Here is a 27123-nt window from a genome sequence, read left to right on the forward strand (position 1 = left end):
GTGGTGCCGTGAAGATGGGCTGGCGCTGCCTCTTCGAAGACGCCGTGCAAAAGAGGGAGATACCTGTAGCAAGTGATCTTCCCTGATGGCAGAGCTGTGCCAGCAGAAGCACTTGGCATTAATCCAGAGTACCAAGAAGGATTCCCTGCTGCTGGGCTTGCTCACGGAGGCAGCAGCGGGCACAGCAAGAACCCTGCACTGATGCAGGAGCCTGTGTGTCCTATGCCAGCGTGTAGCATTCCCAGTGCAAATGGCCTACTTTCTTGCCTCGGATGGTACTGTTAGAAACCCAGACAGCTGTTATTATACCCTGGAATACAAGATCTCCAAGTGATGAAAAATAACAAGAAATAATACCTAATGAAATGCCTAGGCGAGATGATGAGCTGCAAAAACGCACAACATTGTCATAGAGCTTAAAACACCAAGGGTGTAAATGGTCCCAAAATACAGTTTCTGTGTCAGAATAGGAAACTCCAGCTTTTAGCTGGCAAAGTTCCCTAAAAATCATGCCATGCATTTTATTTCTCTATATCAGCTCACAGAGGAACTTGCCAAGATGCTCCTGACTGCAGCGTGTGAGGCTCGGTTCCACTGTACTACTCCCACTTTCTCTTTCTCCCACATGGCACCAGGCACTATCACTTCAGGGTGGTTTTTGATACTGGCAACAAAATCCATGGGAGGATGTGTTTGATTTCTTTTTTTATGGAAAATCCATTTACTGTCAACCGCCCAAAAATACAGTGCCCTAACCTACAAAATTTGGGAGGTGGAAAGGAAACATGAGAGAACAAGGCTGTTTCCAAATCCTACATCCTAAATGTTATCCCTGTGTTAGCAGAGGTGTGCAAAGGGCTTGGGATGCAATTTGCATTGAAGACTATAAGGATGTACTCATAGATAGCATGTATAACAGATACAGAGGGATTGTTTTAATTTGTAAAGTTGAGTATCATGGATGCTAACGTGAAACCACTGGAGCTTTCTGAACAGGTACCAGCTCAAGTGAGAGGATTGGGACCAATGTGTGATGAGTGCATGTCATCTTTGAACTGTGACAGGCACCACATCCACTCCCTTTGCTCGTGTCCTTCCAAACTGCTCTTCTTCTCTCTGCATTACTTGGATTTTATCCCTCTCTATTCCCTAGGGGTCAGTGAAGCAGCAATGGAGCAAACCTTCACACTTGGCACCTAAAACCACTTCTGACGAACAGAGAAAAGAGACGAAGTCCGAAGTGAAGGAGCTGCTGCCGAGAACCAGTTCCCTGTCACACTATGTCCCTGGTAGGAAATAAAATGCTTGAAATATAGGCTGTTACCTCACAACCTTGTCAGAAGTCCTGCTTCAGTGTGCTGGAAGGGGGCTAGATCCTAATCTCATCCCCAGCCCCATATCAGCAAGTGCAAACTGTTTTCTCAGCACTCACCTCTGGGGTTTTATTTGATGGCATATTCTTTTGATCACTTTGATGACAGAGTAGTCAAAACTCATGTTGAAAGAAGAGTGAAATGAGAGTGCTAGGCCATTTCACAGGACGGGGTACCAAATGCACTACCCCGGTGTAAATTGTGAAATGCACGCAGCGTTATTTTCAGTAGCATCAATTTCCATGTGGTTTCCTCAGCAAGCTGGAATGATGGGATCACAAACCGTCTGCCCATCAGTCCTCCCACAGCGACTTCAGATCTCTTTGGTAAATTAAAATTTGAAAGAAGGGCAGAAGTTTGGAAGGTAAAGAATTCCTGTGAGTGAGGGGTGCTGCGTAAAGGAGGAATTCACAAATGAAAGTTCCTGGTAATGAAAAGACTCTCTCTTCTTTGGCCTTGGTGTTAACACAGGATATGGCAAAGAATCCAGGTCATCATGTTGGTTTTGGTAAGTTTAGGGACAAAAAGATATTATTTGTGAGAGAAAGAGTGCATTCTTTTGAGCACGGAATGGTTATTGCCTCAGGAACGTAGCGCAGAAGCAGCTTCCATGCGAAATGTGAAGATTTTCTGCGGCAGGGCAAGGCACGGGAGGCTTTTAATGAAAGAGCCAGGCTGTAGGGCTGCACAGCACGCAAACATAAAACCTTCATCTCTTTTATTCACAGTAGCTCCGACACCAGCACTGGGGGATAAAGAGGAGATAAGCCACTTCAAGAAAGCCAGTAACACTGCTCCGGATCAGCCATCGTGGATGGAACTGGCCAAAAAGAAATCACAGGCTTGGAGTGATATGCCCCAGATTATAAAATAGAACAATGCAAACAAATAGCATCTTCCATAATTAAGTCAACTACTTAACTGAACTTCTACAGACCAGCTAATCACAGTGAACAATCTCTTGATACAGCAGAAGGGTTTTATTACACAGCTGTGGAGAAAGTGTGCAATAGGTGCAGTCAAAAAGTTTACCTTCAACTTTGTAGCAATCAGGATTGCAATGGCAACGCATTACTTAAATTATGCTAAGGACATACTTACCCTTTGGAAAATAAAACTTTTACCTTACGTGTTTCCCATGTGTTCTGCTTTTCATGACGTTTGCATCAAAACAGGATCTTTGCTAAACTTTGCTGAACTTCTGTTGTTGCTGGAAACTTCTGTTTGTTGTGGGTTTCTCTGTTTCCATGTATAAATTTTGCACTAACAACATTCCGTTGATGTGTTTGACTGGAATCACCTGACATTCTTCCTATCAAAGCTGTTTGGAGCACGGGGGTATTCGTGACTAGCGGGCAGTGAGTACTCCATTAAAATGCGGTGCCTGAGCTGCGTGTTTGCCTGCCTGAGCCAAGTGGTCCGGTTTCTGGGCTTGGGTTACATTTCATGAGGCACAAATACACGCATTTATGCACGACCAGGAATAAAAATTCCTCAGTTCCTTCTGTGAGCAGCCTTGGTTGCACCGTGTTTGCAAGCAGGCGAGAGGTAAGGAGACTGAAGGGCAAGTCGGAAGCTCATCAATGCATTCACAGTCACTTTCCTGCCTGAATTTATCTGGTTGCGACTGGTTTTCCTTCATGTGTAATCATCATTCTCAATTAGGAGGATAGTATGCAATAGGTAGATAGGACAACATGAGTTTAGTTAAAAAATAAGATTTTTAAGGCTTTCATCTAGAGTCCGAACTGAAATGCTGGGAAAAACTGTGAACTTCAGCTTCACGTATCACCCCCTACATAATCTTAATTACTCTCATTTAAAACATAGTAATGCATAGCATCTCTGTACTTTACTACCTTTATATGGGTAGGGGGTATGAGGGGAGACCTCATTGCCCTCTACAGCTACCTGAAAGGAGGTTGTAGAGAGGTGGGTGTTGGCCTCTTCTCCCAAGGGAATAATGACAGGACCAGAGGAAATGGTCTAAAGCTGCGGCAGGGGAGGTTGAGATTAGACATTAGGAAGCATTACTTTACTGAGAGAGTGGTGAGGCACTGGAACAGCCTGCCCAGGGAGGTGGTGGAGTCACCATCCCTGGAGGTATTTAAGAAACGTGTAGATGTGGCACTTTGGGGCATGCTCTAGTGCCTGAGATTGTTGGGTTGTGTCTGTGGGTTTGGTTTTTTTGGGGGTGTGGTGGGTTTTTTTGTTTGGTTTTTGTTGTTGTTGTTGTGGTTTTTTTGTGGTTGGACTCGATGATCTCAAAGGTCCCTTCCAACCATAAAGATTCTGTGATATAAGATTGTCATGCTCATCGGCCTGTGTCTTCCCTACCAGTTCGGGACTCCTGCTCAGGAAGTGTTCCATCAAGTGCTGCTCACTATGAAAGCCAGGGCGTTGGCCTGGGAGACTGTGAAAGGCTTTTGGAGGCCATGTGACTGATGGACTTGTCATATTCTTCATATTCTCCTTTCTATTCATGTCACGTTCACTTCATATTCTCCTACCACTGCCAATAGCCCAGGCCTTTGTGCAGGATTTCTTCATTCTGAGAGTCAAAGGGTCACGTAAGTAGGTCTTGCTATAGCTGTCTTGTCAACAGGTAGGCAGAAAATATTTTTAGAGCCCATGCATTCTTCTTTGGTTAAATGGCTCATTTGTGGCAATGGGAAGATGCAAACACAAATATATTTTTCTTCTCTGTATGAACAGTGATTTACGTTTCACACTCAGTACCACCCAAAGAACCTTTCACATCTGCTCAGCTTTCCTACGGACGTCAGTGCACTCTTCCAGCAGAGACACAATATGACTGACTCAGGCTGATCTATTTTGCTCAGGCAGCTGCTGTACGTATTGTTGGGGCATTAACAGTGAAATAAAATGTAAAAATTCACCCTTTGTTCGTGACTCATGCACATGAACGAAGAGAGCCTGAATTACACTCACAGAACAACAACAAAATGGACTTGACAAACAGAAGAGCTTCTCCCAGAAGTGCTGCATGGCATATCTTTGGCTTTCTGTTTAACGAGCAAGGTGACACTCTGCGAGCCGTTGTCCTTCCCGGCAGTGAAGGACCACGCACCATGCAAATGGAATTGTGGATCAGGCGTCTTCCAGCACAGAAACTCTAGATTCAATGACTTAACGTGGTTTACGACTCGGATTATCCTAATTAGCTACCTCCCAACGTTTAGTAATTTTCAGTAAAAAATTACAAGGAAATTATTTTTAATGTAGAGCAAAGTGCAATAACTTTTTAAGGCCGAGATATCCCTCTGGCCTTTACTTCGATACGGTGTTTTGCACTGTGTTGCTCGTGATGGTAAAAACATTTACTAAATCTATTAGGTTGTTTTTTGGTTTATTTTTCCAAGATGAAGCGGAATATAAAATCTCGTTGCCAGTGAAAATATCCAGCAGCAGCAGCGTAGCAAGCAGCCTGCTGTAATTTCTCAATGCCATTAATTCCCTCTTAGTCTGGAGGAGCATAATAAACTTGCCAAAATGTTTGCTTTGTATACATGATGAGCACTCTGCTGTGGGTAACGAAGGTTTAATTACAGGATTTTGTGTTTGCAGTTAGAAGATAACTTTTGTACTGTTAGAGAGTCCAGAAAAAAAAGGAGAAGAAAAAGAAAAAAGCCATTTGTGAGCAGTGGGCAGTGCTGTATGGCTCATAAAACTCTGGGGAAACACATAACCCCGTGTGATCCAGCACAAGAGTGGGATGCTGTGGTAGGAGATTAATGGGATTAACTGTGGCAGGAGAAGGCATTTCGTTTCCAAGTGGGCACGGGTCTCGGGCTCACACATTCCCAATGTTCGCCAAGCCGCTCAACGGGCGACAAGGAACCGCTGAGGTTTTTATAGCAGGGGGGCTGGTATTGTCTGACTTCACACAATAAATACCGCTTGAAGATTTTTACGGATTATTACTTCCAGATAATTCTCTGCCCCGTGTCACTCTCTGAAGCTGGAGGCTGACGAGATGCATTCACACAGTTCGGCTTGTCTTCCTTCGCCGTATCTTGCAGCGCCTTTTGCTTCACCCACAGCTTCTAATTCTCTACGTACGCTGGCTGCATTCCCAGAAGAAAACCTCTCTAGCTCATCTCAGGCAGCTCAAATGGAGGTCATTCAGGAAAACGTTGAACTATCTCCCTCTCTGGGATCCCAAATCGCTCTCTTAAGAACTTAGGAGTGCAGCTAAGAGCGTGTAAGATCTTAAAGCAGCAGAGTGATAGAGGACAATTTTCCTTCCTTCCATCTCGCACATCTTCACACGGAGTCCTTTCATTGTTGATTCCTTTTTGCTTTGTTTATTTACTTATTTGCATATGAAACGGTGTATGTTGCAGGCTCCTAATTCCACTGAAGCCTATTCACAGATGCTGAGCCAGGTACTGTGGTATCTTAACAGGCCTCTTTAACACACTGTCATTTTTTCCAAAATATGGTTTGATTTCTAAAGTTTAGAATTGACATGGAATTTATTAGCCTGCCTTTGAAAGTCAACTCTGCCTGAGAAACACTTCAATTAAAAAAAAAAAAAAAAGGAAAAAGAAAGAGATCTCTGTTCACTGTCTACTGGAAAATGGCACTTTGCACCAGTGGGTCCCATCATGATTGCCAGCACGTGGCTTCCACACTGTCACTTGTCACCCGTGCCAGCAGCTCCAGGATGACAAGGCAACTGGGCCACCCGTGCTGCTCTTGGGTCAGACCATGGAAAAGCATGGCCCCATCAGAGGTGGCGAGGAGGCAGAGGAATCTGGCAAGACCCTGCTATTGCCAACCACCACTGGTGCTGCCCTCCCCAGCCAGCAGCTGGTGTCAGACCGCCTTGAGGTGGGGCAGTGAAATGTACTTGTCTCTGGGTTCCAACTCCAGGCATGGGACTGCTCGTGAGAGGGACGGCCCAAGCTGCTGTAAAGATCTCAGCACCGTATCAGAAACTGGAAGTCTCTGAACTGCAGAGTCGAGTTTGTCCCAAAGTCATGCTCTGGTGATTGTGTCTCCCAAAGAATTCCTATTCCCATGTCATTTTTCTTCCTTCCCCTCCCACCCCAAATGTAACTAGACTATCAATAAACCCCTCCAAAGCATTGCCTTCATCGAAGAACCAAGCAGAACTGTCTGGAAAGAGCAGATGAAAACACCCAGAGTTGTGACAAGAGGAGAATTCGGTTAATAACCCTTCAGGAAAATAAAAGCCACTTTTCTCAGCAGAAATAACAGAGACTCCTTCATAAGCCGTTGGCTCGTCCTGTCTGCACTCGGCACAGGAGATAATTTTGATGGGCAGGCTGCCTGCAGACAAGGCAGAAGAATAAGGCCCTGAGCCTGTCCAGGCAAAACAGACATCATCTTCCCCATCTGGCCACTCCTTTAAACAAGGGTTGGCTTCTTTTAACTCCTTTGCCTCTTCCTGCAGCACTCGCCTGGGGTACACAAAAGGGATTGTTTTTTGCTTAATGAAGCCTTTTGTTTGGTTCATGCCTTTCTTTTGAACTACAAAAAAACAAAGGCCTCTCAAGTAAGAGTCACTCCCCTCAGCTCGTCCTTGTGGCATTGCAAAGCTCCCCCCTAGGTTCTTTCTAACCCCTGGGCTCCGTGGTGGTTCAGTGGTGGTTCAGTGGTGGTTCAAAGTAACTCCAGCTCCAGCGCCCACTGGGAAACACAAGGAAAAAAGAAGTTGGAGCTAAACATAACAGAGGCAACCTTTCCTGCTCAGCAGAGAACTCTCACTGCCCGGTTTCTTTGGTGCCTCCTCCTCCTCCTCTGTGATTTTCAGTTTCTTTTCCCAGTGCGCTGAAGCAGCCCACAGTGGGCTGCTGGCCACCAAAAGGGTGGCTGCACTTCTCCAACATCCGATCCAGCTCCTGAGCTGGGTCCCTCAGCAGAGAGCAGGGCACGGGCAGCCTGGGGCAGCGGGGTGCAAGTCATTTTTGATGGTGGACGGTGCTGTCAGCTGCTCTCCAGAGAGACACTGAGCTTTTGAATTGCCTTTTCACGCCACAATTTCCCCCATTATTGTTGAGGATGTGATTTATCTTACCTTGTGATCGTGGACAGGAGATGGGGGGAGGCAGATTTGACTGTGACCTACTTCCCTAAAGCAGGATGGGAAGGAGGAGTTTGCTTTGGCTTAGGACAAAGGCAGCGATCGCTGTCAGAGCTCGTTTTCGTGGGCTTACTCTTCATGTGGGGAAAGCAGGGGGTGGTTATTTGCCCAGGTAGACTTGTGCTGGTTTCCCAAATTTGCTTTCCCCCGTTGCACAAACAGCTCCTCCAATCTATCTGCCAAAGTCAGCTGTACCTTCACCAGCTCCTCTTTGACCCAACAACCGGCGCGGCGCTGCAGAATAGAGACCCTCAGAGTGAGCCCCAGAGGTTACGCCAAGGGCACGGGAGGAGAAGAGGTGCTTTTACATAATTGATGGACAAAAAGGGAGCCTCTTAATTATGTGCATCAGAAATTGGCTCAAGTAATTTGGAAACCTTGTTGGCAAGTAACGGAGGAGTTTCAGAGAGGGCAGAAGGACACAAGCTTCATTTCTCGCATAACATTATTGAAATACAACTGAAGTATAAAGTTGAAATTAAAAGAGAGAATAAAAATCCCCATCTTGCTTAAATAAAATAACCTTTGAATTTTATTCTTCTATGTGAGCTAATAAGTTCAAATTATTAGAATAGCTGATTTTAGAGGCAAATGCTTGCTCCCAAGACAGAAGTGATTACTCCAATTTCTGGTCTTCAATTCTGCCTTCCCTTCACACAACTTCATACAACGTAGAGCTTTTACAGGTGGGCACACAAACCGTTTTGATCAAACTGGACTCCAGTGTGTGACAGCCAGTGGCAGTCTCCTCCTCTGCAGCCTGTCAGTTTTACTTTCTTAAAAGAATCTCCGGGTGCTGGGGACATCCCCAACACATTCAGCCACTTCAGCCCAGACTCCGACCATTCATTTCAGGGGAATTTTTCTGTTTACACACAGGAATAACTGAGGTTGGAGCCGGCCCTTCTTCCCTATCAGCAAGTGATGGTGCAGAAATGCTGCAGGAGGAACCCCTTTCCTACGTTGACCAGGCAGATGTCTTTATTAAGTGCCTCTGGGTGCTTTTCCAAATCTTACTTTACTTTTTTTCAGCCATGTTAGGAAGTACTTAGAGGCAATCCACAAAGACCCCTACCCCACCCCTGCTCCCAGGTCCCACACAAGAGGTGTAAACGTGGGCCAGTCACCCCTTGCGTGGGTCCTGCCACCTTCTGATGGACAGCGCGGGGGAGCAGGAGCCCAATGGGCTGCCCAGGGAGGTGGTGGAGTCTCCTTCTCTGGAGACATTCAAAACCCATCTTGGAGAATTTCCTGTGCAACCTGCTGTCAGTGGACCTGCTCTGGAGGGGGGGTTGGACTAGATGATCTCCAGAGGTCCCTTCCAACCCCATATCATTCTGTGATTCTGATTCTGCAAGCAGGCAGACACCATCCCCGGGCTGTGGCACCACGCACGGGCCTCCAGCTGACCCCAAGTTCTACCTTTCATAGACACAGGGCTCGCTTCAGCTGACTCAATATAATTGTATATATTGATTAATGAGTGAATTAAGCTATCGAATTTTGTCTCCCTGACCCTTCCAAGGTACAGCCGCTGAACTGTTACGCTTTTAATCATATTCTGCTCAGTTGCATGTAGGAGCTTATGCTGGTGTTTGCTGTGCTTGGGGACCTGCTTGGGAGTGGTGTGTTTTGATTACTGCAGCGAGAGGTACTTACTTGCTTGTTTCTGACTAATACATTTTATGAATCTTCCCTGCTGTTAATAAACATAGTAGTGTTTAATTATTGAGACATTTCATAAAAATGTTTTTGAGAGGAAGACAAATTTTATGTTCTGGCTAAATAATTAAACATTATGCAAATGTTCACATTCTGGTTATGCAAAACAATACTTGGATGATGGCCTTGTTTGCACACTGAGTTAGTATTGTTGAGCTGTGATTAGCAGCAGATATGGTATTATTGTGATTTAAAAAATATAAACAAGTTCTGATGAAACAGGACGAGCACGAGAGCAAGGCTGAGAGCCAGGCTGCAGCCATGCTTGGCGAAGGAGAAGGTGGGACATTTTCCCACAAGAACACCCTCCCAGTTGTGCTCCCTGAGGAGCAAGGCCAGCCCTGCAGAAAGGTGGGACATTTTCCCACAAGAACCACCTGCCCTCCCAGTTGTGCTCCCTGAGGAGCAAGGCCAGCCCTGCAGCTCACCTTGGGCAGCTGGAAACCTTACCTCAATGAAGAGGGAAGAAGTAGGGCTGTGGGTCTGCAAGACAGCCTGCAGCGTGGGAGAGACAGGGTGGAAAGCCATTGCTTTCCACACAACCCCACTTCACCTGCGCCCAACGTGATGCTCACCACCCAGCGTGAAGCTCTCCACCTTCTCCTTGCACTTTCCTCTCTGGTGGTCAGGGACAAAACCCAGCCCTTGGTGGTTTTAGAGTTTAATTATCCATAAACAGCCTGAGCTGTCCCGAGGCCTGCCTTTGAACATGTCAGTACACATGTGCCGTAACTCTGTAACCAAGGGTTAAGGAGGAATCACCTCAGAAACCAAAGGGTTTCATCTCCATGTGCCGGTCTTGTAATTTGTTACAGCTCTGTTTTCTCTCAGGATAGGAATAACAGTAATATTATGCATGACATGCAACATGCTAGCGAGACAGCGATTGCGGTTATCAAACTCGTCATGGCTGACATGTTACAAACTTCAGAGGGAGTTTATTAATTGCTCAGTGTGCTCCGGCTGCCAGCGGTACTTATGGGCTTTGATTGGTGCCTGCTCCTGACCCCCTGTCCCATTCACTCTCGTTACCGGCGCGCTCGGTGGGTGCAATTAGCGTTTGCCCACGCGGTTGCACAGCACGTGGGATCACACCGGGAGCTGTCATTCTGAAAAGTGCTTTTTGGGAATAAAATACAGTATCAACATATTGCTCTTCAACTGCTGGTTTTCCCTTTGTGTGCCAGGAGAGTCATCTGCATACAATTGAGAGGAGGCTGAACACCTAGTTTGCATGTGGAGATGGGAATCGAAAGCTCCTTTTGAATCTGTGAAGAAAGGAATACACCGCTTCACTTAAAAATGTGTGTGTCCTCTGTGTCCTTCCTGGGGGATGGAGCTATCTAATAGTCCCAAAGCTCTTATATTATTACTGTCATTTTTGTTGCTTGTTGGAGCTGCGGCAGTGTCTAGCTTGTTGCTACTAACACGTTATTGCAGATATAAGGGAAGAGCTCCCGTCTGACTGAGGTTCATTCCTCTTCTTCCTAAAACCCTGGTCTAAAAAGTCCTAAGAGGTAGGAAATTGCACTCATTATTTCTAGATGCCGTGAAGAATGCTCCTGCCTTATCTGTGTTTTCCTTGCTATCTACCATCCTCCCACTGCTGCTTGGATAACTATAGGTTTGCTTTGTGGGGAGGAGATGGGATTCTAAACTGGCAGAAAGATAATGCTCTAAATGAAAGAAACATCACTAAAGCCTTTAAGGCTGGTCAGGATGACTTAATACAGCCTGGGTCCCTGCTGCGATAGGGCGAAGCAGGAGATCTTTTCATTACAGCAGAGCAACAGCTCTGCTAGTTTAAATGGAGAGCGGCTTTGATAATTATTTCCAATGCTGAGGCGTTCAAAGGGTCACAGGGGTTGTCCTGACACTTGCCATGTCTCGGGGGGGATACAAGTTAAGGTTAATGATATGTACGAAAGGTAATTTGAGCAAGGGGGTCTAAAGACACCATTTTTTTATTCCTTCTCTCTCCCCTCCCTGCCCCAAATCAGCTGCTGACAGAATCACTTTGGCACATACCTTGGGTTCAAATGACAGCTCTCATCTTCCACGGAATGGATTTGTGCCCGCTTGTCCATGGCCCTCTGCTGCAGCCTGGAGTGACATGCACGGTGAATACACTTCTCAGGGTAAACTTTAGAAAGGACAGGTTGATGGGAAGACCAAAAACCCACTTACCAATGATTAGGGATGCACCCAGGATCTGAACTTTTTACCCGTATCTAATGTGATGGGGCTGGACATGATTAGAAGGACAGAAGTTGCAAGGTCATGTTTTGTCAAGGCACTCATGAGTATGTTTCTTCTTCCCTTCATCCCAGTGTGAGCTGTTTTAACAGTTTAGGGTTGTTCTTCACAATTTTAGTACAGGATTATGAAGGCAAAGCAGTCGGGGAAGACAGGAGGGTGGCACAGGAGCAGAGCAGGAGGTGGTGGGTAAGGAAGGTAGGAGAATGGGGGCTATACCTCTTTGCCCATTGAGGCAATGCTGACTCCAGGGTTGGTGGGCCACAGTTGATGGCTGCAGTTAGGGCAAAAACCGTCATCTTGAGCATCAGGTTCCATGTAATTCCCAGTTTTGACTGGGAATTAGTTTGCCAAGAACAAATGCAGAAGGCCATAGGGCTAGTGTAACTGAGAGAGAGGCAGCCTCCTCCATCCTTATAAACAACCCCATCTATTAACTTGTTGCTACCAAACACCCTGTTCATCTTTTGCTGGGAGAAGGAATTTTCATCCCCTGCCCTGTGCTGTCTCAAGCAGCAGAAAACATGCACCAAGTTCATCCTTAACCTAGAGCTCCCCCTCTATGAAGAAAGATGTCACGTTGGCACAAGAAAGCACAGGAAGCTTTTCCCTTGCTCCTCTGCCTGCAGAGCCCTGGTCGTACCTCGGCTCTTTGCAGGCTGTTGACCTCCATCAGAAACGGAGAGTAAAGTGAAGCAATGTGGCAGCAATCACTTTATTCCAGTTCGGTCTGCGTGAAGTGTCCATATCTGCCTTTCAGTGGAAGAAGGTGGCACCCACTGACCAGACATCTCCTGGGTGACAGGGCAAGAACAGGAAGGAGTTACCTGCCCCAGTGTTGGGTTTTAGCCAACAGTTTGGTGCCCAGTTTTGACTCTTAACGTCTGGTCCTAACAAAGTGGATTGAACCTGTGTCCTGCACAACCCTGCCTTCCTGTGGGAAGAAGGATTAAAGAGGAAGAGCTGGGCTGGATGAGACAAGAAGAGAGGTGAGACAAAGAAAGTGACGCAAACACTAGAATGTGGCCAGCCCACTCTTTGGCAGGGGAGCCTGTGCCAGAAGTCTGGAGGATAAAGTTTTAGTCTGTGTTTCTTGGCAGTCAGAAATTCAGATTTGTATTGTTTATGCAGATTTTAGCTCAGGTTTTACAAACCTCCACATCTTCGGAGAATATGCTGAAGTCTTAACTGCACATTACTCGAATGTTTGGATATTTGTAGTGGATGGAGCTAGAAAATCTTTATAGTTTCTGGCGATTCTGCATAACATAAATTAAGAGCTATACAGGGCTCACAGTCCCTCTCAAAGCTTCATCTACCAATGAGACAATGTACCAGATTTTAAGAGACCCTTCCTTCTAAAACACATTATTTTTTGCCTTTGCAAGTTGACTCGGATTCCTTCCCTGTGCCGTCTGGACCTGTGCTATTTTTGTTAGGAAAGGGTCCCTTCAGAAACCTATATTTGCTGAGGGCCTGATTCAGGCTTTCCTTTGACTGCAGCTTCCCTGCTGTCGCTAGAGCAACCACCAGGTTACCCCAAGGTAAGTGAAAGGAGACATCTTCTCAGAGTGCTTTGTTTACAATGAAGATGTCCAATTCACGAAGTCTAGTTCTCAAAACTTCCCTGAAAAATTTTCCATCTTTTAAAATTAGGAGAGAGAGAGAGCACCATGAAGCAGGCATGTGGAAAATGAGCTGGCAATCCAAATCCTTAATTCTTAACGTTATTTCCTTTCTCTTGGACTATCTCTTCAATAGTAAACGTATCTGGCTGTTCTTTACCCAGGCATCGGACCTCAGCTACCATCGGCAATATTGGCACAACATGAACTTCACGGTTTCCAGGTTTATGTTTATGCAATAGTAGGAATGCATTTAAATGCCTCTGCCTCCAAGGAGGACATGAATAAATATAAATGTTCATCACCTCTGAGCATATGGCAGAGGCGTTTGTGGCTCAGACAGAACCTCCAGCAGCAAGTGAAGTGACAGTGATGTGGGGGTGAGGGCAGAGAAACATGAATTTGGATGAAGCTCTGATCCTGCTTACCTGAGAGACCTCTTGGACAGAATAGTTGCTCTCTCCCACCTCAGTTTTTATCTTGTTAAAGTGGACCAGCAATTTACCTACTAGAAAGGATGGCACCACCACACCTGACTTCTGAGCGAGACAAGGCTGTGTGCGGAGAAACAGCACCACAACATATAGCAGCAGATTATTTTATAATGTAGTCACAGAAAAGGCAGAATAAAGATAACCTAAATGATGACCTAAATTTTTTGGCTACTAAGCATTTGTATCTACAATCATATTTTAACATAATTTTCTACATCTCTTTATTTGTTGACTATTAGCACTACAACAGGTGCTACGCAAGCCACCCATTAATACATGAACATCTAGCAGCTTCATGTATAAAATAAGCTTAGAGTACTACGAAACAAAAACTGTCTTTTGCAAACCAGCTCAGCCACTGAAGCATTCATTTTTTTCACTTTATGCCTATAAAGCTGTAGGGAGATCTGAATTTGTATGAGCATCAAACCTGCCTGTGAGATGGGCAAACCTTCAGTATTGTTACGCACACACCACTTCACCTGGTCATAGGGAGGGGATGGGAAAGTCAAGTCCCTTCCCTTCCCCTGGTCTCCTACTTCCCTGCCACCTCACTGGTGCCAGGTGAGGGCCACAAGTCTTCCTGGGGGAAGCCCACTTGAAGCTTGGCTCCTCGATACACCAGGTGCAAGAAGATGGTTGAGGAAGAGTTGGCCTTTCCTTTCCCCAGCCATGTGTGGCAGGGATGGCTTGTGGCCTTACAGAGGAGGCAGCCTGGGGCACAGAACGGTTGCAGGGGCAGCAGGCAGCCTTTGGCAATCCTTCCTCAACACACACTGGGTGTATTCATGTCCCTCTTTATGTTTTAATGTTGATAGGGGAGTGCAGCACAGAGCCAGCAGATACACAGCTTCACTGAGCGAGGTGCTCAGCTGGCATATAGCAAAATGATTCGGTCGTGAAAGGCTTACGGTTGAAAAAGGCAAAACTGGGGTGAAATGGAGGTAGAAGCACTGAGAGTCCCAAGGTGTTTGCTCTGTTAAAAATCAAGGTTAGTGGCAGGCTGGGAATAAATTCCATCTCTGAGACAGGATTCAACTGTCAGTCAGGAGACACAGACAATTTTCAGACTGCCATTTTTCAGTCAAGCAACCGTGAAGTCTTTTGCTGCCACTGCCAAGCACCTTTACCTTTTTTGCCTCTTTTCTAGTGCCTGGGAAACCCAGAACATGAGCGTAGCGAAACACAAGGACAACAATGCTGTTGTGCTTCTGAATGAGTCAGGAAAAGGGCCCAGATAAAACGAGCTCCAAATCTGATGAATGGCAACAACCGCGCAGCCCTACAGAAATCAGCAGCTCAGATATGCCAGAGACAGTCACTGCAGCACACGTCCAATTACAGCAGGCCTGGAGCATCTTTTGCCACTTTGCCTTTACTCTGACATTCAGGTAATACTTTAGCAAAAATTTCCCAGCATGAAATCTTCTCTCTGTCGAAATATGATTATGCATTTCTCTCTTGTGGTTGGGTGTTTTTTTTTCACTGCTGGTATACAATAGCAAGCTCCTTGTTCTTTTTTTTTTTTTTTTCCCCCAACAACCAAATCTGAAACAATAAGGATTTAAACTTCCCATGTTTTTAAAACAATTTCTTCCCCCTACATCTCCCCCATTATGGTTGTTATAGGATTTGCCCCTTAACACCTGCATTTAAACACAAAGTGTTGGGAAGTGCTTAATCTTCCCCAACTTCAAACCGATACTCCAGTTGAACAGCAGCGGCTGCAGGATGAAAAAATAACTCGGTGGGAAGAAAGAATTCGGAAATTTGCCGGCATTAAATCTTGTTCAGGACCAAAAAGAAGCTGCCACCCTCACCAGAAGTAAGGGACATTTTAGTGGATCAGCCAAACAGCCCCACCTCCTTTTCTCTGGCAGCTGCAGCATCTTCCTTCACCGTGAGCTTTTTCCATGTACCAAGCAGAGGAATATGCCAAGAGGCATTTGATTATTGCTGTAGTAGGTCAGATAAGGGCAACGTTGATATTTTTTTTCTGTCTTGAACTTTGCCTTCTTTCTTTGGAAACTAACTTCAGGGGAAGATGTCAGAAGAACTGAGAAACAACCACATTACAATCACTCTATTGTTTGGGGAGGTTAATAGTTAATTGGGTACTGTCAAGGTCCAGTTGGTAAACCTTCCTAATGCAAACGTTCAATAAGGGAAAGGACAAAAAACGGAAAGGCTCAGACAGTCCTCATGAAATAACTGTCATTAAACTCATCTTGGAACAGAGTCTTTTCTTCAGCAGACTAAGCTCTCCCGACAAAAGGACTTTTATGTGAAAATGTCTCCGGCAGGTTTTTTTTTCTGGCACAGAAATGCAAAAATTCATATCCCTAAGCAACACTAATCTATTAGTGGCAAACAGTGGCGGCTCTAATGTTTTTAGCTTGTTGGGATCTTTACAAAAAATTCTGCCATAGATGTGTGTGTGTGTGAGGATGTGCAGGCGCAAATTTTTGTTTGAAAGTCACTGTGCTGAATTTGTTTTTCAATAAAAAAAATCCACTTCATGCCACTTCTTTATAAAAGGGAGGATTGAAGCACACATTTACATAATAAATTCTCACCACTCAATGAATAAAATCACAGAACAGCCTGGGTGTCAAGACCTTGCAAACTACTCCTGAGCTTCTTTTTTGCACTTTGCCTGAGTTGCCACCAGCCCCTCTTGGCAATCTTTGAGAAAGCCAGCAAAATCTCTGAGGGCTACTGCGTATGTGCAAAAATGTGCTACTGTAAATGTGCAAAAATCCTGTAATGTGTTTACACATTAGTTTAAAAAAAAACAATCTATGGAGAGTTGTTATATGTCACTCTTCAGACAGAATAACTAGTAAGATTTTTGCAGAGTTTATGAAGTTCTAGCGGAGAACTATCCCATTATATCTAGCATAAGAGCCTTAATTGGGAGTAAAAATGTGTACCATAGACTTTGTCTAAATTAGGTGAAAGATGAGAAAAAAAAGGGTAATATTTGGGTCAATCAAAAGAATTGAACTCTTAGAACCAGGTGGTAAGAGTATGGCTCTTGTGAGGTGGGTAGGATCCTAACCTGAGGGTGCTACTTGATTTTAATGGGGGCTTTCAGACTCCAAAACATGCATTAAATTCCTGGAACACGTGAAATGGACCACTGAAGACAGGGGATTACTTACAGAACAGAAACATCACAACCCTAAATAATGATTCCACAGAGTAAAGCTGCCACTGGCTTTCTTTCACCAGTTGCGCAAGGCAGCAGTAACGACCCTCTGGAGGGAAGCGAGTTCATTTTCACACCTCCAAAGCTCTACCTGCTTAGCAGCCTCTGAGATGGCACACGTGGCAAGGTGAACTTTCTCCTCAGAGCCACGCTTGTGAACAGCACAACGGACAGAGGGCTCATTTAATGGGCGTGAAAGCAACAAGCTGCTCTTTAATTCAAACAGCTCCTGATACAAGCTCTGGGAGATGATTAGCCCTGTACAAGCTCAATGGTCACATTCAGGACTGTGGTTTCTCATCACCCCTTAACAACCACATCACAACGTGGCACCAATTCATGTGACTCGCTTCGCACTGACAAGCGGTGTGAGAGGCCTTCTGCTGACCTCAGCTTCCTCTCAGGAGCTTGGGCGCACCCTCACACAGCGGGCCAGGGGCTTGACCCTACAGTGACCAGAGAGATGGCCATCCTGCAACTGACCACGGGGCAACAAGTAACCAAGCAATGGGGCACCTAAGCCTTTCCTGGGACTCTTCCAGAACAATGACCCTCAAAAAGCTCAATCTAAAAAGAGGACACACGGAGCGTTGTCACACACCCCGTCCGCTCCAGCTGCTGCTGCAGCGACTGAGAGAGACCTCGCGAGACTGATCTATTTATAGCCGCGGCCGAAGAGAGCGACAGGCCGCCCAGCCAATGAGCGGCGCACTCCGGCGCGGCGGCGCCCATTGGCAGCCGGGCGGGGGACGGGCGCCTTGGCCGGTGGGTGGTGTTTCCGCGAGGGTGGGGGGGGCGGGGCTGCCGTTGGCTGGGGGGGGGCGTTTGCGCGAGCCGGCTGCGTCGCTGACGAGGGGCGGGCGGGTTGAGGGTGAGGGAGAGCCCCGGCGCGAGCCGACACAGTCGCTCAGCTGCCGCGCGCCCGCCCGCCCGCCGCCTCGAGGCTCCCCCTGCCGGAGCGCCGCGCGCAGGTGAGTGAGGGGTAGCAGCCGCCTCCCCCCCGCCAACCCCGGGTCCCAGCTCCCCCTTACCCTCCCCTGCCGCGTCCCGGGGCTAAGCCGGCGCGGCGGCGCCCATTGGCAGCCGGGCGGGGGACGGGCGCCTTGGCCGGTGGGTGGTGTTTCCGCGAGAGTGGGCGGGGCGGGGCTACCGTTGGCTGGGGGGGGGCGTTTGCGCGAGCCGGCTGCGTCGCTGACGAGGGGCGGGCGGGGTGAGGGTGAGGGGGGGCCCCGGCGCGCCTGCCGCGCGCCCGCCCGCCCGCCGCCTCGAGGCTCCCCCTGCCGGAGCGCCGCGCGCAGGTGAGTGAGGGGTAGCAGCCGCCTCCCCCCCGCCAACCCCGGGTCCCAGCTCCCCCTTACCCTCCCCTGCCGCGTCCCGGGGCTAAGAGTGTCGGCGGGAGGCTGTGGGGGGACCGTCCTGCTCCCCCGTCCTCATGCGGGCACCCCTCTGCGCTCCCGTGCACCTGCCTGGCGGCGGTGGGTGTAGGGGTGGGGAGGGCTTGCTGCCGCCCCGCTCCCTTCGCCCTGTGGGGCTGGGGTCCGGGGCGCTGCTTCCCCTTCTTCTCCGGCTGTGGAGCGCTGCTGCCCCTTCTCCTTCTGTCCACCCTTCCTCCTCCTTCTCCTTCTCCCTGCGTGCCCGGGGGTTCGGCAGAGTTTGGTGTGTTTCCTGTCCTTCTTCCTTCCCCCCCCCCACCGCTTACAACCTCCCTCCGATGCGCCCGGCCGCTCCCCGGACCGGCGCTCTCCCTCCCTCAGAGCTGGTGCGTTATCTCCCCGCCTCGCTGCTTGCTTCTTTTTTTTTTTTTTTTTGGCTGGGACTTTATGTGTGATATGTTTGATTTATTGTTTTTTTTTTTTTTTTTTTTTTTCGATTCCCCGTCTGAATAGCCGCTACCGGGGCTGAGAAACACCGGGGAAGGTCCCGACTAACTCGGGACGGTTTCCAGGGAGGGAGCGGATTTACCACACTCCCCCCCCCTCCACCCAGTCCCCTTCATCCCCACCTCCCCTTCCCTGGGTTTGAGGGGGACCGGGCTGCGAAATGGCAGGGCGCCGGCCAGCCTGAGGTAACGGCCGTTAACGGCCGCCGGTGACGGGGTCTGCCGAAGCGTTTTGGTGGTTAAATAATGGAGCAAACCTAAAGTGACCACCTGGGGTGGGTGGGGGGGGGTGTGTGTGTTTAAATAATTTATGCGCCTCTACGGACGGGTTTACTGCTGGTTTAACTATCCGCATTTTTTAAAGCGGTGAGGGCTTCTGGTTCATGCCTGGCCTTGGTGTGTGCAGTTGGGTACAGCGAAACGCTTGAATAATCATCCAAGTAGTGCTGGGCTGCTAAGGGGAGCCGGTACACCGCCACCAGAGAAGGATAAAAGCGGAGCCAGCCAACTCAAAATCATGATAATTATTAATTTGACACGATTTTGTGTGTGCTCAGTGCTCGCTGCTAATTGAATCGTGTTGCTGCTGGGGTTTTTTTTTTGGGGGGGGGTGTTGGCTTTTGGTTTTGTGGTGTGGTTTGGTTTTTTTTTCTCCCCTGAATTCTTCCAGGCTGCATTTTTTGTGGATTCAAATAGCACGGTGAGAAGCCCTGATCACAACATCTTGATTTTATTGCAGCAAATGTAAAAATGATGCCCACGTTTTCTGGCAAAGCAGGGGGTTTGCTTTCCTTGCATTGTCAAAGGATATTTTTACTTTCCTGGCTGTCCTCTCATGTTTGCATGTCGGACCGGCTGTCTGTTTCCCCCGGTGGGATAATCTGTCTAGCTTGCAGCCTGCTCCTTTGTGCACACCTGAGTGGCTCCAGAGAGATCCCACTGCTGCTAAAATAATGGTAAATGTAGATTACAGTTTAGGCATCTGTGCTTCAGGGCTGCTTATGCCGTGGTAAACTGTTAGTGTCATTGACCTTATTGGCATCCTAGTCGCTTATTCTGGTAGGCTGGCAATCACTTGAACTTCCTGAATTCATGTAGACAGGCCTTACAAAATCTTGGGGTTTTGAGATCTATGGCTCTCCTTGCTATTAAAGTTCATCTAGACTTTTAACTTCTCACCAAATTATTATTGGCTACCCTTCTGGCTTTTAATATGTCCATCTCTAATTTAAAGTTCTGGTGCTGATAATATTTCCTAGCATGCCTGTGTTAGCTTTCTATAGGTTTCTCAGCAGTCTTTATCTTTCATTGCATTGAATTGAGGTTTCTCATGCTTTCTATGGTTCTTTCCATTCCTGCTCGTTATTTTGTTTCTTACTGAATTTTACTATCCGCCTTACTTCCCCTGTTCTTGCATTTGTTTCCTTCCCCATAGGAAGTGATTTCTGAGTTAATGCTTAAAGCCACAAACCTATCTCTGTGTAAAGTTCCTCAAAACAGAGCTTGTTATTAGCGTGATACGTGAGGTAATTGGAGTCCGAAGGTAAACACTGGATGTTGTGACCAAGTTTGGAATGCAAAAGCGTGGATTTCTGCAACATTGTTGCTCTCTTCCGTTCACTTGTAAACCATGCCTGTTACTTAGGTGTTGTTTTGCAAGGTCTGCTGTAAACGTAGTGTGTTCTGCGGTTCGTGTTTGGGAAGAGTAGTTCAAATTTGACTGGAGTCTCTTGGTACCATAATAACAAAAAGTATTTTTGTCTGTTGTTCTAAACACGCCCAGGCGAGAGTGTGACAGAGATTGCTTCCAAGTAAAATTCAAAGCAAGTTATTTATTGCTGGGTAGCATACTTGTATCAGATGTAGTTTATAGTGGGGAAAAACTGGCAGTGCCTTAAAAGAACGTCAAATGTTAATGTTTGAGCTACCGTAAAGAATGATTTAGCACTTTAAGAACAAAACTGCCCCCCCTTCCTTTTTAAAGTTGGTTGATTTATTGTCTTGGTAAGTTAGGGCATTGTGGTTAAAAGGTGACTGTGTTTGGCCAGCTGAGGATTTCTAATTCCAGGATATGGAACCTTCATCTGGGGTAAAACTGAACTGTAGGTAACTTCTGTGTTTTGTCTTTGTGTCTGTGTGGTGGAAGTGGGAGTGATACGGTCGTATCGTGGCATTTTGTGGGGCTTTTGGGTTGTTGCCAGTTGGTATAGATTGAACATCTCTGCATGTGTGACTGTAGCCTGTGCTTTAGCTACAGCTAAGCTAGGAAAAAAAAAATGGTTGTAGATGGATCAAATACTCAGGTATCAAACAGAGAAAGTTTAGTGATGCAGGTCTGTAAATGCTGTTTAAAGCTCTGTTCTCTCACTTTGCTGGGGATGGTTCTGCTGCTGCAGTTATATTAGGCCTTGCTGATTTCAGAGGGGTTTTGTTGAAGTGAGTACTTTAAGAGCAGGGCCTGGGGTTGCTGGCTTCCTGAAAACAACTTTTTTATCAGTTCATTACTGACAGGTGACACATGATCTTGCCTTGAGTTTAGGAAAAAACTGTCATGTTGGTGATGTGTATGTTTCTCCTTTAATGGCTGGGTTCATGTGATACACAGGTCCTCCAGATATGAGCGGTTTTAACAGAAAAAGGACAAATTAATCTAACAAGTTCTATTCTCTGAGTCTAGACTAAGGCAGTTCAAGGGAGGTCCATGTAAGTCACACTAATGAGCATATAGTAGTATTTCTTTACTGTGTTTTGGTACATGGGAGACTCTTGTAAGTATTTTTTGGCATAATCTGTTAAAATTTTGTTTCCTTTAAACAGGACTAGAAGAATAAAGAGAAGCTTAATTTTTGAGAACTATAAAAAAGCTTGCAACAGTTTGAAATGGATTGATTTGTGATACCTCTGACATGTGAGAGCTACATTTTGCGTTGCTACTGGCCAGCTGCTGCTGGTGGACTTCAGCTGACTTCATTGCAGCAAACCCAACAGATAGGCCCTCATCGCTAATAGAACATAAACAAGTGTGATGCTGAAATGAGATGAGGCTCCGAAATGGAACTGTGGCCACCGTGTTAGTTTTCATCACTACTTTCCTCAGTTTGTCCTGGTATACTGCGTGGCAAAATGGGAAAGGTAAGTAAGAGGCTACAAAACCAGATTGACCTTCATGTGGTTGTATGGCAGAGGAATGAATAGTACAGGCATGTGCTCTGCTGCTGTACGTTAGCACTCTGTAAATTGCTTGTTGACTAGCTGTGCTCCGGAAGGTATCGCCTTGGTGATGAATAAACACTTGCTAGTAGGTTCAGGAAAATTAACTTAGAGTGATCCTGATTTGAAAAGAAAAAAAAATGTACCTGAAAAAACCTAAATGCTACTGTTGGAGGAAGGGGTTGGTCCAGGCAGAATAGTTGTGCTTTGGTTTTGTTTTGTTGTTGTTTTTTTTTTTCTGGTTTATAGTTGTTGGGAAAACATATGGCCTCTGCTTCTTTGGTGCTGTTTTCCTGGTTTTTTCTTTCCTTTTTTTTTTTTTTTTTTTTGGCCTCTTTTTTTTTTTTTTTTTCCATTTAATAACTTACTGAAATTTTCCACCTAATAACCTACTGAAATTTTCAACCTCCAGTTGCATCTTCCCATCTCTGATAAGACTATAGGGACAAAAAGTTAAGAATTTAATTTTGTTGGAAAAATGCTAGTTGAAATTGTGGAAAAAGGCCACTTCTTCCTCTGAAGAAACATTAATTTCAAAGGTGTCTAACTGCAAAAAGAGCTAGATGTTACAGTACTGGTCATCTTATTTCATGGGGCAATAAAGCTTTTTTTAAACTTTGCAGTTAAATGTTCTAATTTCTAAGCACTCAGTCTCCTGTCACTGAGAGAATTGATTCAGTTTCTGGAATCCACTACAGCAGGAGGAAGACAAAGGCTTTTTATCTTAAAATTATTGCTGCTGCTGACCTTGGACTCTTAGATCCTGGTGGAGTAGAATAAATCTACGAATGTCGTTTGGATCTTTTCTTTTTCTTTCTCCCAAATTTCTCTGCACCCTCTCTCTCTCTATAGAGAGAACCTATACTAAGCCACATCAGCAAAAGCCTCTCCAGGAACATTGGCCCTTTCTGATTATAAATGAGCCCTGCTCTTGTGTATACATCCTAGAAAGATCCTAAAACATGTAGGTACTTACAAAAAGTAGACAAAGGCTGAGCACACCCAAGATCTTCAACACTTTTATGCATGTAGTTCCTAGAGACACAAGGTATCCATAGCATGAACTTTATAGACCATGAGTTTAGTAACTGTAGTACCTTTTGAAAAAAAGTATCTTTGTACTTGAAGTAGTAATCATTGGTGACTGACAACTTCTGAAGTTACCTGGCTTAAAGGAAATTTAGAAATAAACTTTATTAAGAAGAAAAATCAGAACTCTTTGAAAGCTAATTCCGTTTATTAAGCTGTTTCTTGATCAAGAAGGTGGCCTACACAAAGGGATTAAACACTGTGAAGCTGTTTTTCTGTGTTTTTTTTTTCTTTTTTTTTTTTTTTTTTCTTCCACCCCTTGTAACATATGGCCAATGGACCTGGCTGGAGAATGTTATTTTTGGTGCTGCTTCCTGTCTTCCCTGATGATTTAGTGATAGCAGTGGCAAACTGCCAGTCAACATCATTGAAAGGCTTGTCTTGCTGTCTTTGGATGAAATGTAAAATATGTTTTGTCAGAGTATGATATAAGAAATATGTAATATGAGTAAATTGACCAGATAATGGGAAATGCATCTATTATCATAACATGAGCAATCTAATGACATAATCAAGTAACTGCTATGTGTAATAGACTTTTACCTTTTTATTTATCTTTGTTGATCTTACTGCACTCCATGTGAACCTTGGAAAATTCAGTTTTTCTGAGGGTCAGGACTGTTTACTGCAAGTAAGATGTTTCGGTTTTGTCCTTCAATAAAGCAAATAAACTTGTTCAGGAATAGTTTCTAGAAGGAGATAGGTTTTTGGACTTGTGGTTTTTGGTTTTTCTTTATAAACATCTGATCTCTTGAAAAATAGTAGACTATGTCCTTCAAGTAATTTAAAAACACATATTGTTTCTGAAGTGAGATTGCTGCATGGTTTGTTCTCCTGACAATATTACCTTCAGTTGTGCCTCAGGTCCAATAAAAGGAAGCAGAGGTTTTCCAGGAATGCCGTCTGTTGTAGCAGAGCCAACTTGTAACCCTTATTTAAGTATAAAAGAAGCAGATGAGTTCTGTGGCATATTGAATTTTTTTTCCCCATTGGGCACTTGTAGGAGAAGCAGATGCTTTGTGGTGTTATCTCTGCTGTAGCAGTTGGTTGGTAGGCTAGCCTTCTGAATGTAAACAGCAGGAAATATGTCTGGTTCTCAAGGCTGTGGTAATATATAGATCTTTTAATTGGACAACAAAAGCATAGATGTGCCAAAGACTGACAAGAAAAGGATATCTGAGTAACACTGTAAGTAGTATTTATTTCATTTTGACTAATACCACATTCTCTAGTTACATTTTATGTTACTGATTCATTTCTTGCTGAAGAATCTTGTAAGAATTTTGCTTTCACTTTAGCAAAGGTGTGTATTTATGAAATTCTTTCTCATGTTTTTTTCCATTCTTACTTGACTAATGATTTACATGTTTTGTTCTCTTTTGTCAATGTCTAACACAAAGAAAAGTCTCCATTAAAATAAACTAACAAAAGTCTGCTATTTGGAGAGTTCTAATATATATGGCATTTTGCTACAATTTAGGCTTTTGTTGGTCAGACTGCTCTATTTTTTATACTTTTTTTTTTTCCATCTGAATGCTTAGAATCAATACTTTCTTAATGTTGGTATAAAAGCTCTGCATTTGTCTTCTTCCAGATCTTGCTGTTGAGCATGAAGATGGTAATTTGTTAAATAAAAATCAGTGTAACAAGACATCACGAATGTGCTAATTAATCGTAAATCATGGTTATGAAACTGTAGTCTAGATAACTTGTTCTGGAGGTGTTGTTTCAAGAGCAATTTATACACGGGATAATATTTTTTTAAATTTTATTTTACTTGTACGAATTAATAAAATGCTAAACATAAGTTGTATGAAACCAAAACAGATTTGAGTTCATTTAGTACCATGTTTTCAGTCAGAGATGTTTCTGCACCCACCAGTGGAAAAGGATCAGAAACTGACGATATACATTTATTAAGATCTTTTTTTCCAGCTTGATATCATTTTATGTTTATTTAGTAAACCTTGTGGGATGGTAGCTTAACTAATGGATAACATTTTCATTATAAATTTGTGAGTGGCTCAATTAGAAGCAAATACAGTGATTGCTGTTCCCATTCGCTGAGAGGATATGGGGTGTCACATACTCTGATCATCAACTTTTGTTATTCGTTACATTTATATGACATGTACTAGATTCTTGTAGATATTTGTCAGTCTTTGGGCAACAAACTACTACTTTGAAAGAAAAGACTATTTACGATTTTTAAAAGAAAAAGCCAACCTCCAAAATGTTAGCTTCTCAGTCATAATAAAATAGATTTTTCTTTTTAAAAGCAGAAACCTAGTGCCTTGTTTCTAGCAACCCTAATCCGGTTTTCAAGTGATTAATTTTAATTGAGGAACTAAGATCTTGGCTAATTGTTACTTAAAATGCAGAATCATTTGTAGAATAGCAATAAGACTGGAATGATGTGATATTTTTGTAGATCATGTCTTCCTCTAGTAAATATACCTAGTCCTGGTTTATGCAGGGTAGGATTTAGACACTTCAAAGTGATAAAGACTTTGGTACTAGTTTAAAGTTCAGAAATTTGTCTATGCAGAATGGTGATTTACAAAGTTTAAGGGTATCCTGAGATGCTGTCAGAAGTTGAAGGAAATATTGTCTTAAGTGCCATCACAGCGTGGCTTTAGCTTACCTAGTGGTCTAATTATGTAAATAACCTTTCACAGGGCAGATACTGCTGTTTGGATAAAATAGCCAATTACACAGTTTTGCTTTTAAAATTAACTGTGTTTAAAGAAGTTTGACTGAAATGCCTCTGGTTGTTCAAAATTAGGCCAAGATCTTTGTTGCTTTCTGGACCCCACACAATGTCTAGAAGCACTGGAGTTGCAAGGAAGCAGTTCAAGCCCTGAATACACCTGGGAAAGACCTCTCCTGTGGGATTAACGAAAAAGAGTTTTAAGACTGCTTTCTAGGAGTTAAAAATGTGCTATGGTTAGCATGAATGAAGTAGATCTTGGAAATCAAATCTTACCAAAATGCTAATTACTTTGGAGCACAGATGGACCACTTTTAAAGGATCTGCAATCGCTTCACATTCACAGTTAGTTCACTGTAAGATGTCCTTGAATTCCTCCTAGGACTGAGCTCTTATACAAGTGATAACTTTATACTTAACACCATCTCTTTTTGACTGAAACAAGCTTTCTGGTACTACTGACCTGCTCAGCATCACAAGTCTTTACCACCTCATTTGTGAGCTACAGAAATGGAGTAGGTTGGTGTGTTTTTTTATCCTAAAGGCACTGCTCATAAGAAGATCTAACCACCAGTACAAAACAGTGCTGTGTACCTATTGCACCAGTCACAAAAATTACATCAAAGCTGTTGTTGATATGTAGAGAGCATAGTCTTGATGCTTTGATCTTTAATGTGACTAGTGGTCTAAGTACATAATGTTCCAGGAAGAGCATTATGCTCCATAGTGCTCAAGAACTTCATCTTCTTGGGTCACCAAACTTCCTGATGCCTGTCATTAGCATGGAAATTGGGTAGGAAGGTAAATGACTTTACTGAATTAGGGCAGGTGCGGTAGGATGACATTCCTCAGCAAAGCATTCATCACACTCATCACTTGCTTCCCATGTTAAATGCCAATTCTATCCTTTCGCCTTCGATGAAAAAAAAAAAACAAACACCAAAACCCACCCCAAAAACTGCAGAGCAGTTTTTTGTTTTAAGTATGTGTGCTCTGTTCTTGGTGAAAGACAGTAGTTGGCAGTGTCTCATGTCACTTCTAGAAGGCATTTGGCTACTTGAAGTGGTGAGGATGTGTATGGAATATGTATTGTGAAACTCTGATGCAACTTAACCCTTCAGGAATGTCTAAACTATGCAGTTTTCAGAGCAATGTGAAATTAGTAGTGTATGTCATCTTTTTACCATGTAAAACATGTTCTTCTTTAAGGATGAAGAATTAGTTGAAAAAGCTTCTGTTTTGCAGTTCATCCAAGGGTGTGGTCATAACTGTAGGATCTCCTCACTGCATGAGGATGACTTATTTTGGTGTACTGATTTAAATTCACAGGGGAAGACCCCCAGGGGGACTTTTGAGGTATTTAACTAGCTTCCTAGTTTGCTAAATATTCATTCATACTTAAAACAGTAGCTCCAACCATC

At 44.6% G+C, this 27123-nt stretch overlaps 2 protein-coding genes across 6 annotated transcripts in view; both read left to right on the forward strand.

Moving 5' to 3' along the window:
• The window catches only part of KIAA1211L (KIAA1211-like ortholog), a 66382-nt gene extending 63881 nt beyond the window's left edge, over window positions 1-2501 (forward strand). For 3 of the 4 annotated variants that reach the window (XM_014960149.1, XM_014960147.1, XM_014960151.1), the window contains 2 exons: window positions 1154-1289; window positions 2102-2501. In XM_014960149.1, the coding sequence (XP_014815635.1) occupies window positions 1154-1289; window positions 2102-2247 (282 nt within the window). In that variant the 3' untranslated portion in view covers window positions 2248-2501. The remainder of the gene's footprint in view (window positions 1-1153; window positions 1290-2101) is intronic. The other variant, XM_014960150.1, reaches the window with a different exon arrangement.
• Window positions 2502-17662: 15161 nt separating this feature from the next.
• The window catches only part of MGAT4A (mannosyl (alpha-1,3-)-glycoprotein beta-1,4-N-acetylglucosaminyltransferase, isozyme A), a 79498-nt gene continuing 70037 nt past the window's right edge, over window positions 17663-27123 (forward strand). The window contains exons 1-2 of one of the 2 annotated variants that reach the window (XM_014960249.1): window positions 17663-17785; window positions 21511-21825. In XM_014960249.1, coding sequence (XP_014815735.1) covers window positions 21732-21825 — 94 coding nt within the window. In that variant the 5' untranslated portion in view covers window positions 17663-17785; window positions 21511-21731. Of the gene's footprint in view, window positions 17786-18062; window positions 18113-21510; window positions 21826-27123 lie in introns of those variants that run through there. The other variant, XM_014960248.1, reaches the window with a different exon arrangement.

This window comes from Calidris pugnax, unplaced genomic scaffold (genome assembly GCF_001431845.1).
Source record: "Calidris pugnax isolate Ruff unplaced genomic scaffold, ASM143184v1 scaffold188, whole genome shotgun sequence".
In the NCBI taxonomy this organism is placed as follows: domain Eukaryota; kingdom Metazoa; phylum Chordata; class Aves; order Charadriiformes; family Scolopacidae; genus Calidris; species Calidris pugnax.